We start from the raw sequence: 12,870 nt of genomic DNA, 5'->3' as shown, positions 1-12,870 counted from the left end.
ATCCACAATTCTTTTGCAGGACACCCATCCTCATCATACATCCTCCTCCCCTGTGTTATCTGACTCTTACTCAAATGGACACACTTGGCTGAGAACACGTGCAGACCTCTTTACCCAGATTTTGAACACACACACCCCTCAAAAGACCCCCATAAGCATACCCTCACAGAACAAACACACATACACACTCAGTACGTACACAGACACACAAGCACAGCCTCATCCAATTACACACATCCACTCCCCACACATATACAGATTTCAAGTCATAAATTCAACATAATGGCAAACACAAGGATACATAAACACACCAGCCAGATCCTCTGGCCTTAGGTCAGCTGGAGCAGAGGGCAGGGCGATGGGAAACCCCTCCCCTGCATCAAACCACGCCCCTTTCAGCTGTCACTATTTCCTGGATTTGACCCTGAGGTGTTTCAGCAGCGCCCTAGACTCCAGTCCCGCTAACAGGTGAGGGGTGGCCAGAGCGGGCAGAGGTGGGGAGGGAACTGCTTTTGTTTCCACAGACCTCCATTTTCCCCTGCCCTGGGGCCTTTGGACCCCAGCGGCAGAACCCGAATCCTGCCACAGCTAAGCTTGGCTCCAAAGGTCCAGCCCTAGGTGGCAGTCCCTAAGCCGATTGTGGGCCAAGAGAAGGTGACCATGAGAGGGGCCAGCGAGGATCAAGAGGGAGGGAGGAGACTAGACAGAAGAGAGAGAAGAATTACTGGACAGGGGGGGATTGGAATATCTGGGAAGGTCCCCTTAGTTCGGAGAATGGAGCAGGGTGGGAGATCCTTCTTTGTGTTTTGGGGGAACCATGGTCAAACGGGGGTGAGGAAACTTATGCCTGAAGGGATGCAGGGGATATGGTTTGATGGTGGGGGGTGTTCCTGGGTCAGAGACAGGCCTTGGTGGCCCCCTGGGATTTGAGAATCCTTGGCTATTGCCTCCTTATCAGCTTCCCATTCTCTGTTCTGCCTGGCACTGTCTCTTGGGTGTGCATCAGAAAGTTGCCACACTGAGCTACCAGAAAGGGACAGCTGAAGCTCACCCCGTATCCTAGCTGATTCTTATCTCAGGTGGACATGGCCTGCAGGGGTCGCACTCCACCCAGGGGCCTGGCCTGGGCCCTGCAACTGACCCTGGCATGGATCCTGTTGGGGGCTTATGGAGGGAGCCACCCACTCCCAGCTAGGTCCCAGAGACACCATAGGCTGGTAGCCAATCTGGGCAAAGGCCAGCTGCACCTGGCAGGTAAGCATTCCAGACTCTGACCAACCTCTAACATCCAGAAACCCCAACTCAACCATAATGCCATAATTTCCTTATAAGAGAGGCTTAGGGTGACCAGAGGGGGCACCTGGGTCTAGTGCTGAAGAATGATGGTTAAAGAGTATAAATTGCCTAGGTTCAAATCCCAGCTCTGCCATTTCATAGCTGTGTAGCCTGGGAAAATCACTTAACCTCTCTGGGCTTCATGTGGGCCACTAAGAAAGGGGGAGAAATAATACATCCAGTTCCTAGGGATGTTGTAAACAGGTGTATGTAAGCATATGAGAACTTATATCACTACCAGAGATGTAATAAATAAGCTGCTTATGATAAGTATTATTACTTGAAACTTCATTTGCATCCCAAGCAAAGTGTCTTTAAGTTTTATGTTTGGGAGGACATATAATGGGAGTATCCCCTATTCAGGGGAACCCCAGGCCTTGATTCCCCAACCCTACCTGAGGATCCAAGACCACCACAGGAGTCCCCTTCTCCATGGCCCTCTCGTCCCTCAGAGATGGACACACCATTGGCTTTGGGCCCTGGGATCATCCCGGAGCGCTGTGTGGAGCTGAGCCCAGGGTGAGTACAGCAACCCCCAACATTTTCTTGTGTTCTTTGCTTCAGTTGCCCCCAGCAGGGGTAGAACCCTGGCTCATCCTGACCCATCCGGGCCTGTCTCTCCCGATGTCCAGGTGCGAATCCTTCCTGGGACACCTCCAAGTTGCCCTCCGCAGTCGCTTCCACCTGCTGCTATTGGGGGTACGCCAGACGCAGCCGCTCTGCTCAGAGCTCTGCGATGCCTGGTAGGAGAGGCGGGGCGTGAGGGGTGTGGCCTATGCTTTGGGCGGAGCCAAATGAGGGAACTGAATCTTGATCCTCTGGGTGCCTGAAGGGGCGTGGCCTGTGTCCAACGTCGCCAAGGTCCTAAAGATGAGCCCTAGGATTTAGAAGCTAGGTAGAAAGGGGCGGAGCCTATGGACCTCTGCTTTAAAGACTGGCAGTACGGAGGAGTGGCCAATCTTCCAGGGAGCTCTTTTACTTTTTTAAGGGGAGGGCGTCTTGATTAAAAGAGAAGCTAAAAGGGTAGGGCTGGCCGGGTTAGAATAGATGGTCTGAGACTTTCAGGAAGTGACAATATCTGGGTAAGTACAATGTGGGGCGGGCTGAAATCTGGAGGACGGCTTCCACAGGGGAATGGTTCTAAGAGGCGGGGCCTGGATCTGGGAAAGAGACTCACCCAGTGCGAAGCCCTGGAGAGCAGGAATCCTACTAGGACGTGACTACAGAGCATTTACCCTCCTTTCCACACACCATTCCCAGGTTTTCCACCTGCGAAAGTGATATCACCTGCAGTCCGACTTGGCTGCCACTCCTAGAAAAGAGGGGTTGCGACCCTGGCTGCACTACCTATGGGCAGGTGAGCATGGGACAGAAGAAGCAGGGAAGAGATTGAGACTTCCCCTTGCTATGTCCTGGATTAACCCGTCTAGGTCCCAGAGTCTGGACTGGCACTTCCAAGGCCCCCTGCTCCCATTCTTCCCCCTTCCACAGCCCAGTCTCCAAAGTAGGATACTCCTGTAGCCCCCTAAGGCCCACTAGGTCCAGATATGCCCTCCCAAAGGACCGTCTCCGCTCTAGGCCCGTCCACAGCTCCCCCTGGAAGGCCCAGAGGCCCGAGTCACTTTCCCCAAGGCCCCAATTTTTTTTTTCTTTTTTCTACGTATAGTCACCCAAGGCCCCAGTCTTAATCTGGCTCGTCCCTACCCGAGTCCCCTGGGACCCAGTACGAACTCGCCCTCTCCAAGGCCCCACCCCCACTATGGCCCTGCCCCCAGATTCCCGGGAGGACCTAGAGGCAGGACTTGCCTGCCCTAAAATCGCGCACCCGCCCCCAGGGCATCTGGACTGCGCCCACTCAGGACTTAACTCCACCCCTTTCCCCAGACTTTCGCTGATGGAACGGAGCTTTGCCTCTCGGTTCTTGGCTACGCGCTACCAGTGGCGGATCCTGGCTCCAGTAACTGCCTCAACATTTCCATCTCGGTGCTACCGGGTCCCAGACTCGGACGATGGCCCAGGGAAATCACTTTCCGGCGGTCCCGCCGCCCTCGAACCTCGATCCTGGACGCTGCGGGCAGCGGGAGTGGCAGTGGAAGCGGCAGCGGCCCCTAGGGGGCGCGTGGCCTTGGATGGAAGATGCGCCCCTCCTCTTCACCCCACTCCCACCCTCGCCTCGCCCAGCTCATGGCACCCAGAGTTCCACTCCTCTCTCCCTGCCTTCTAGTTTCCAGAGTCCTATCCTTCCTCCTTGGGGCCCCAGAGACTCACCCCTCCCCAGGTTATTTGAAAAATAACCCAATTGTAATTCGTTTTTTTCCCTCTCGCCCTTAATAAAGTCGTCAGAGCACGCAATGTAGCTACTTCTTGGGGAAAATAGGTGGGAAGGATAGTTGCCAGAAAGTGATAGTTGTCTTACATCTAATCTTCAGCTCCTAAAGTTAGCAACTGATTCACACGAGCATGTGAGTGATGGATAGCCTATATTCTGGAGTATTTGTCACAACTTGGAATATCCAGGTGACAAAAATGAGAAGCGGTCCAGAAAGGACTAACAAGGGGAGCAGGTGTGCTCTCCCACTGTGTGCCACCAGTCCCACCAAGAAGCTTCCTAACTTGTACAGACCTCCAGACACCCCTTACAGACTTCCCCTCTGATTAAGCAGCCCCAACGGTGTCTGGCATAATGCCTTCTTCTTTCATTCCTCCCCTTATCCCAAATTCCATTCCTGGACCTAAAGCAAAGTACTGAACTTTTGGGTTGTAAGCACTATACTTAATCCCCCTCCTTGTCCAAAGGCCCTAGGAGAGCCTGTTTCCTCACGTAGAAAACAGGGGCAATAACCCTTTTAGTTCTGTTCAATAGAGCAAGATTGATGGATGCCTCCTTTGTCCAGGCACTGTACTAAAACAGATCCCTGCCCTCAGGGAAGATGAAACAGCATAAGAAGTATCCCATTGGGAGAGTAGCAGACAGGCATTTTCAGGTGCGAGAGACAAACTCAACTCAAAGTGCCTTTAGCCAAGACAGTAATAAGCTTCAGGAATGGCTGTATCTAGGTTCTTAAATGATATCAGGAATCTACCTGTATTTTTTCCTTGGCTCTAGTCTGGGAGAGGATCTCCTCACAGTAGCAAAGATAGACCAGCAACTCCATGATTCTAGTGATTAAAATGGGCTAATTTCTCCATAAAACCAGCCAAGTTCCTAGGGCTGGCTCTCACCGACCCAGCCTCCTCTAAGCCCAGCACCAGTAACTGAGTCAAGGGGGATGCTGTGCTCTCACTGGCCCAATCTGGGTTACGCTTGCACCTGAAGGCCCCTGGTGGGGTGAGTTCCAACTGAACCATGTGGACCGATGATGGGGGTGTCCCCCCAAAAGAAAGTCAGGTGCTGGAACCAGAAGGGGAAGGAGTGCTGACCAGGGAATCTAGAGACACTGACCACAGAAATCGGTGGTCATGACTGACTCTGTAGTACATCTACCTGGATTCACATGCCAGTTCTATTTACTCATTCTGTAACTTTGGGCATGTTGCCCAGCACTTACGAGCATCAGCTTCATCTGTAAAATGGGGATAATCGTTCCTCTCATGGGGTTGTTGGGAGAATTAAACGAGTTAACGCAAGTTGTTCTGATTATGCATCACTGTGTAACAACTCCCAGCTTAGTGGGGCTTTTTTGTAAAACAACAATCATTATCTTTCACGGTTCTGGAGTTTGTCTGGGCTTAGCTGGGTGGTTCTCCCTCAAGGTCTCTCATGCAACTGCAGGTAGTGGCTGGGGCTGGAGTCACCTTGAAGGCTTCCTCATTCACATATCTGGTGGTTGGTACTGGCTCTTGCCATCAACCTCAGCTGTGGCTGTCAGCCAGAATAGCTACCCGTGGCCTATCCCAGTGGCTTGGGCTTCCTCATAACGTGGTGTCTGGGTTCCCAAGGCAAGTGTGCCAAGAAAGAGAGCCACGTGGAAGTTGTCTCACCTTTGACCACTTAGCCTTAGAAGTCACACAATGTCACCTCTGCTTTCTGTTCACTAATATGCGTCACTAAAGGCAGCTCCTACTCAAAAGGGAGGTGTCCTAGACTCCACCTCCTAATGGGAGGGATGTCAAATAAAATGCTCAGAAAATGCCTGGCATGTAATTAACACTCAATAAATGTAGGCATCATCCATGATCACTGTTGTTGTTGATGATGTCACATATGCACTGTTATTGTGACAAGGAGGATAAGCAGGCATTCAAGGAAGAGGAGTGAGATAAGCCTTTAAAGGGTCTCCAGGCAGAGGACCAAGCCACAGCAAAGGGCACTTCAAGCAGGCCTGAAAATTTCAGGTTCTGGGAACTCCCAGCTGCTTGGTGAGCCTGGAACAAAGCATGGGAGCTGGAGTCAAATCACAGAAGGCCTTGAATGCCAGGAGTAGGTGCTGTGAGCTGATGATAAGGGGTGTGAGAGCCCCAGGTTTAAGCAGGGGAAGACCCATCAGACTGACACCCTTGCCTGCCACTTGCCGGCAGGGCAGGGCGGGGCTGAGACTGGAGGTGAGGGGCACCAGTGAGGACCTTGGGACAGGAACTGAAAGATGGGCAGAGGGGGTGAATGAGAGGGAATCAGAGGAATAACCCAGAAGGCTGTCCACTTGAAACTTTCAGGTTGCTATCAACCTCATTTTAAACAAGACCCTGAGGATCTTTGGCAGGTTTGGTGTGGGACTCGAGCTCCTCTTTTCTAACTCCCTGGTGAACTTGATGCTGCTGGCCTGGGAATACCACTCAGAATAGCCAGGGATCCCTAGACATGTGTTAGAAGTATTCGCCAGTTACACCAGCTGCAAGAAAAGAGGGGAACATTACCAATTCTTTCTTATCTTACCAAGTCAAATTCTATCAGCAGTCAGAAGGGCCTATAATTTCAAGATGAACTGTAATTCTAATAATTCTGAGAGGGAAAGAGGCAAGGCTGAGGTACTCCACATTTATAGCATAGAAAAGGGCAGAATCACAAATGGAATCAGGTTCTGCAACGTTTTGCAACTACAATGATAACCACAGGCTGAGGCGTGAATAGATATCTTCAGGTGGAAAAATGGGGTAGTCAGAGATCCTCTCCAAGGCCCGCCCTCATCACCTCCGCTCCAGGTCCTTCATGCAGCTGGGTCTTCTCATCCCGGGGTCTCTGAACTTGCTCTTCCCACTGTCTAGAGCCCCCTTCACCCTCCTGTTTTCTGTTCTGCGCCCTCAACCATCAGATCTTGGCCACTCAGGTCCTCAGACCCTACAAGCCCCAGGCCAGAGCTGGCCGCCGCATGTGCACTCCAAGGGCCCTCTGGTCCTCAATGGGAGGTTTAGGACCCTTTCTGGCTGGTCAGCACTGGCTTCCCCGTGTCCAGCACAGGACATGTACACAGTGCAGAGGTGCTCTGTTATGGGCTGAATCGTACCCCCTACCCCTGCCGCCAAAAAAAAAAAAAGAAATTTCATGTTGAAGCTCTAACCCCCAGTACCTCAGAATGTAACTATATTTAAAGATAAACCTTTAGAGTAAGTAAAATGAGGTCCTATGGGCAGGTCCTAATCCAACATGACTGGAGTCCTCACAGAGATTAGGACACAGACACACAAACAGAAGACCATGTGAAGACAGGAAGATGGCTATTTACAACCCAAGGAGAGAAGCCTCAGAAGAGACCAATGGGGTCAGCGGGGGGGGGGGGGGGGGGGCGACACACAGATGGGACACACAGCTCAGTGGTAGAGCGCATGCTTAGCACGTCCTGGGTTCAATCCCCAGTACTCCATTAAAATAAATAAATTAAAAAAAATCTAGTTACCCACCCCCCATAAAAATATAAAGAAAAAAAAAAAGAAAGCAATCCTGTTCTGACGCCTTCATCTTGGACTTTTAGCTTCCAGAACTGTGAGGAAATTAAGTTGTATTGTTTCAGTCCCCTAGTCTATGACACTTTCCTATGACAGCTTTGGCAGACTAATACACGCTCCATGAATAATACTCCCACAATGCCCTTGGCTTCTGCCATCAGAGCATTTATTTAAAAAACCAAAAGACATTCCCTCTTCCTTTCCAGTAAAATCCCTCCGTTCAAGTCAAGGTAGTTGGGGGTGGAGTCAAGGGATGGGGATGGGAGTCTCTCCCTCCCTCCCAGGTACCTATTTTTGGCTCTTTACGCAAGGTATTCCATTCCCCTTGCCAGGGATTCCTTCAGATGTAGATGTGTCCTACTTTCAGCCAGGAAGAGACAGAGTGGCTGCCTGGAGATGAGGCCTTTGGAGGTTGGGATGTGATGTCTGGGGCTGTGGCAGCCATCTTGGGACTATGAGAGGCAAAAAACAAAAACAAAAACAAAAAAACTTTAACTGGCAAAATAGAAGATGGATTTAAAAAATGATGTCTTTGATGTTGTTGAGCCACTTGACTTCCATACCTCTCATGGAGTGAGATAAACCTGTCCCGGTGCCGGCAAGACTGTGAAGGAAACAAGTGCTCACTTACATTGCTGGTGGGAGTGCCACTGAGTGTAAGTCTCCACAGAGGGGAATTTGGAAATCTATCCCCAAATAACAAACCACATAGACCTTCTAATCCAGCAATCCTACCTCTGGGAATTTATCCTACAGATTAAAGTGTGAAAAATGATGGCAAACCTGTCACTCCCTGCTGTACACGTTTAACAGCAAGCTGGGGGACAACTCAATATCTATTAAGAGGTATTAAATAAACTATAGGACAGTCATGCCATGGAGGAATCTGTAGCTGTCATGGGAACGAGGAAGGTTTTTAGACACCTATTTGGAATTATCTCCAAAATACACCCAGTGAAAAGAGTGATGTGCACAATCTAACAGATACTATTTCCATTTGTGTAAAAAAAGAACCCTTCAGTTAAGATGTATCCATACATATATTTGTAACATGCCAGAATAACTCCAGAAAGACCTAGAAGGTACCTGCTATGGTCTGAGTATTTGTGTCCCCATCCAAATTCTTATGTTGAAATCCTACCCCCATAGAAGATGGTGTTTCGAGTGGGGCCTGAAGGAGGTGATTAGGTCATGAGTGTGGGGCTCTCACGAGTGGGATTAGGGACCCCACAGAGATTCCCCACCCCTTCCACCATGTGAGGACACAGCAAGTCGGCAGTCTGAGACCTGGAGGAGAACCCTCACCAAACCCCAATCATGTTCATAACCTGATCTTGGACTTCCAGCCTCCAAACTGAGCAGTAACTAGCTGTTGTTTACAAACTGCCAGGCTGTGGTATTTTGGTACAGCAGCCCCAAAAGGACAGACATCCCAGGAAGCCTACCACTGTGCTGAGAGTAGGATGGGAGGGAAGCTTCTCAACGTACTCCTTTCTAATTCTGCATCATACAAATATGTTGCACACTTTAAAAAGCAAGTCACATCAATCAACCAGTGCCCATCCTTTATGTTCCAGAAGTCAGCAACTGGGTCCAGATGCAGACGGAGCATATTCCCACCCCTACATCTGGTCCCCAAGGAGAACTCCCACACTTAGGTTTCCTTCAACAATTTTAATCAAACGGTGGGGGGGGGGGGGGTAAATGGGGTACAGACTGGCAACCTAGAGAGTGGTGGCTGACTCCAGGCCGCGTTCCTGGAAGTAGCGATGGGGGAGGTGGGGGCGGGTTCGGGGGCTTTCACTGAAGTAGGACTTGATCCTCCCGAGTCCCTCCTGATCCCCTGTCTGCGAGTCCTCCCTGTAGGAGAGAGATGGCAACACTGACCATTTCTGGGGATCAGCCCTCCCAGCCAGGGCTGACCCCTGGCCTCTCACCCTCCTTCCTCACACCACCTCCAGGACACCTACCATGTAACATCTTCTGCCTCTGTCTCCAGGATGCTCTGGGCTGTGCGCCAACTGAACCGGACAAACTGGGGGAAGCCGAACACAGGGTCCACGTGCTTCCTCAACCATGCTTTTGTCTTGGGATCTGAGGGAAGGGTAGGGTGAACAATGTGATAGCCCTGAGCCCTGCCATAATGATGCAGCTTCTCAGCCTGGCACCTGTGGCCTGCCACCTCATCTCAGGCCTCCTCTGGAGTCCCTGAGGCACTACCCACTGTCTGAAACATCTTCCTACCTCAGGACCTTTGCACAGGCAATTCCCCCTGACTCTCTAACCAACAGTTGCTCAAGGTGCAGTTTAGGAAGACTGCCTCTGAGACACCTCCTTTACTTCTCCAAGGACAACAGGCCTTAAGCCAGCATTTGTGGATCATGAGGGACTAGGGTAATGCCCATTTCTCCCTGGTAACCACGAACTCAGTGGGCACAGGAAGGTCCTTGTTTGTCTTGCTTATGGACAAATTCCCAGGGCTCAGCTCTGTAGGGCACATACCAGGTGCTGTTAGCACTGAACACTGCCCAATCTCTTTGGCCTGGACCAGGTTTCCTCACTTTGGCCTCACATACATTCCAACTACAGACTGGCTGGGCTGTGCCACCCAAGTGCCAGAGGGATCCTTAAACCCAGCCACTGAATCTCTGCATCTGCCCTTGTGTATCCTTGTAGGGGCTGAGATGCCACGATCACTTCCACTGCACAGACAAGGAGATTGAGCCCCATAATGAAGAGAAACAATGGACTTAAGCTGGGGCCACTGGATGTGAATCAGTATCCCCTCCCTGCTCCTCTCCCCTTAACAAATGGCCAGATACCTATGATGGGGCTCGGTCCTTCACTGGGGCTCCAGAGACAGCAGAGGGAGGGAGGGAGAAGGGAAGACGGAGCCTGCCAGCTGGAATCCAGCTCTGCCACATGTTGGCTAAAAGTAGCCTCCAGCCACCACCACCCCGCCCCCTCTGGACCTCAGCCTCTCCTGCTACAGAACAGGGTGAGCAGAATAACTTAGAAAAGCTCAGAAGCACACCGTCACTATGTTATTGTCACTGCTGTCTGCTCACCATTGGGGTAGCCTGAGCCATAATCAGCATCCAGGTCCCGCAGTTTTTCCACAAACTGCCAGTTCTTCACAGCCTGGTCACGGGCCACCTGCAGGCAAGACAGGCACTTGGGATCTCCCTCCCCATGAAACCTCCACGCCTGCCTCCTGCCCAGGGGGATACTGGGAGCTGACCATGACCAGAGGGGGCCTAACCTTGGCACAGATACTGGCAGCGCTGACCACAGGGAAGAGGGCGTCTGCTTTGGCCTTGACTGTCACCTCAATGCCAGGAAAGCGCTGCTGAAGCCACTTCTGATACGTCTCTGGAGGCCCGACAGTGTCCACAAACACCTGCCACAGTGACAGAAATGTATTCATTGAACAACATCTGGAAAAACAACTGTGCAGGTGATCCAGTTTCAAGGCCTTTGCACTTGCTGTTCCCACTGCCTGGAATACTCTTCTCTCAGCTGGTGCCCAGGCTGTATCTTTCTCCTGGGGTCTCAGCTCAAACATCACATCCCAAAGAGGCTTTTCCTGATCACACTATATCCATTCGACATTTATTGAAAACCTACTGCATGCCATAGTCTGCTCTAGGTGCTGGGGACACAGCAGTGAACATGCCAGACAAAAACCCCTAGCCTCATGGAATGGACACTCTGGTGAGGGCCACAAACAAGAAACAGAATAAATAATAAAGCATAAGGGAGATCTTGAAGGGGTTACCATTTTTTAAATTTTGGGCCTGTTCAGGGAAGGTCACTGTGAACTGGTGCCATGCGAATAAAGATCTGAAAGAGATAAAGGAATGAGCTATGGAAAGATCTGGGAAAAAGTATTCTAGGCAGCGGGAACAGCTAGTGCAAAGGACTTGAGGTGGGACCATATCAAATATGCTGAACAGTGGTACAGAGACCACATGGCTGGAGCAGAGATGAGGTCAGAAAGGTAACAGGAAAAGTGATCTCTATAGCTGTTGTTATTCTCAAAAATCACCTTTGTTATTTGTTTCCCAGCTGCTCATCGTCTCCCCAACTTGGTCATGAACCCCTGAGGGCAGGGTCCTTGTCTGCTTCAGTTACTACATCAGCTTCACATTCCAGTCCTGGACCTCAGCCACCTCCTCAGCAAGGCCTCCCTTTACACATTCTCTATCTCAAGTGCATGCGTCCTTGGTATTCTTTCAAGACATTCTGTTCTTTGCCTCAGAGCACTTGATGCAATGCCAACTTACATTTCTCTCTGGTGATTTAACCTCATTCCCCACTTGCCTGTGAATTTTCCTGATTTAACTTCCACTTTGATCAGAAAATTAAATGCCGAGATTTACATTTTAAAAAGACAACTGTCTGCTTCGTGGGGAGCACACTGTAGGGGAGAGGGCTGGAGGAGGATGGGGCAGGCATCCAGGAGGGGAGGGTGCCCTGGGTTAGGACAGAGACTGTGGGCAGGTGAACAGATGGGGGATTTGTTCTGGACAGTGAGCTTTTAAGACATGGAGACAGATGAGATGGGGGTGAGGCTGGGGACTCCACTATGGTTCTCAGTGCGGCACACATTTAGGATAAGAGAAACAGTAGGACATCGACAGCAGTAACAAATGTTCTTGAGGGACTCCAGGTATGTCTGATGCTGAATCATCCACTGCCCTTTTATACCCTAGTGAGGTGATTAAATGAGGGTAATCCAACAGTTAGCTTACCTGGGCCACTTTCACACCCTGGTCTAACGCATACCGCACCAGCCCAGTGGCTGTATCATGGGACAGGGAGTTCAGGTTGTATTTGACCCTGCGATGGGGAACAGAGCTCAGTCAACCTCGTTCCAGCCACCCATCCCTTCCAGCCCATGCTGTCTGCCCCTCCACCCCGGGGCCCCCCTCACCGCCCAAGCATGCTGGTAGAGATGAGGTTTGGAGACAGCACATCCAGTGCCCAGCCCACAAAGTCCCCGTCCTCCTCCATTTTCGCAAAGAGCCTGAACCGCTCGCTCTCCGACAGGGTCTTTGAGTCTGGGAGGAGGGTTGGGAGAGAAGGAAAGCGGCTAGTTCACCTAGTTTCTGCTCTCCCGCTCCAGCCTGCACCCGCCCCTGCATATGCCCAGGAGCCCCCCTCCCTAGATGTACCCCAGGGCTCACCTGCCACTTTCAGGGCTTCCAGATCTGCCAGGCGGGTCAGGGGGCAATAGCAGATGGCATAGACCATGGGCCCTGGGGAAGCGGAGGTCCAACAAGTGAGCCCATGAAAGTCGCCGTCCCTATTATTTCATTATCACCGCTATTTTTTGGAGCCATCACCAATGTCGTGCCCATCACCACTATTACCCCTCCCCTTCCCTGAGTCCGGTGCAATTCCGGCTCCTGTTCCAGGGAAACTTGCATCCCCCTCATCACGCCCCTCCCCGACCCGGCCCTGGGGGCGCACCCAGCACAGGGCCCCGGCCCGCTTCATCGATGCCCAGTACGCAGGGCTCCTTGCGGCACACAGCGGGCACAGGTGAGTTCAGGCGACAGCGGCCCGTATTGTCTCTCTCCAGCTCGCTGAGATCCATGCTGCCTCTGCCGCCACCACCAGCCGCAAGAACGACGTCTGCAAACAAAGGTC

The 12,870-nt window shown here is 51.5% G+C and overlaps 2 protein-coding genes across 2 annotated transcripts; one reads left to right on the top strand and one right to left on the bottom strand.

The window, feature by feature from the left end:
- Positions 1-1,067: 1,067 nt before the first annotated feature.
- Positions 1,068-3,662, top strand: RTBDN (retbindin). The gene is made up of 5 exons (XM_031437383.2): positions 1,068-1,263; positions 1,779-1,854; positions 1,968-2,078; positions 2,596-2,692; positions 3,220-3,662. Exons 1-5 carry the CDS (start codon positions 1,086-1,088, stop codon positions 3,445-3,447), a joined length of 690 nt encoding a protein of 229 aa, XP_031293243.1. The 5' UTR covers positions 1,068-1,085; the 3' UTR covers positions 3,448-3,662.
- A 3,702-nt stretch (positions 3,663-7,364) lies between these two features.
- Positions 7,365-12,824, bottom strand: RNASEH2A (ribonuclease H2 subunit A). The gene is made up of 8 exons (XM_010993805.3): positions 12,691-12,824; positions 12,405-12,476; positions 12,152-12,278; positions 11,970-12,057; positions 10,478-10,615; positions 10,284-10,371; positions 9,186-9,309; positions 7,365-9,075 (listed from the first exon to the last, which is right to left on the bottom strand). Exons 1-8 carry the CDS (start codon positions 12,815-12,817, stop codon positions 8,940-8,942), a joined length of 900 nt encoding a protein of 299 aa, XP_010992107.3. The 5' UTR covers positions 12,818-12,824; the 3' UTR covers positions 7,365-8,939.
- Between the last annotated feature and the right edge of the window lie 46 nt (positions 12,825-12,870).

Source organism: Camelus dromedarius, chromosome 27 (genome assembly GCF_036321535.1).
Source record: "Camelus dromedarius isolate mCamDro1 chromosome 27, mCamDro1.pat, whole genome shotgun sequence".
In the NCBI taxonomy this organism is placed as follows: Eukaryota; Metazoa; Chordata; class Mammalia; order Artiodactyla; family Camelidae; genus Camelus; species Camelus dromedarius.
The sequence above is the reverse complement of the archived record's forward strand: the minus strand, read 5'-3'. Positions and strand labels throughout refer to the sequence as shown.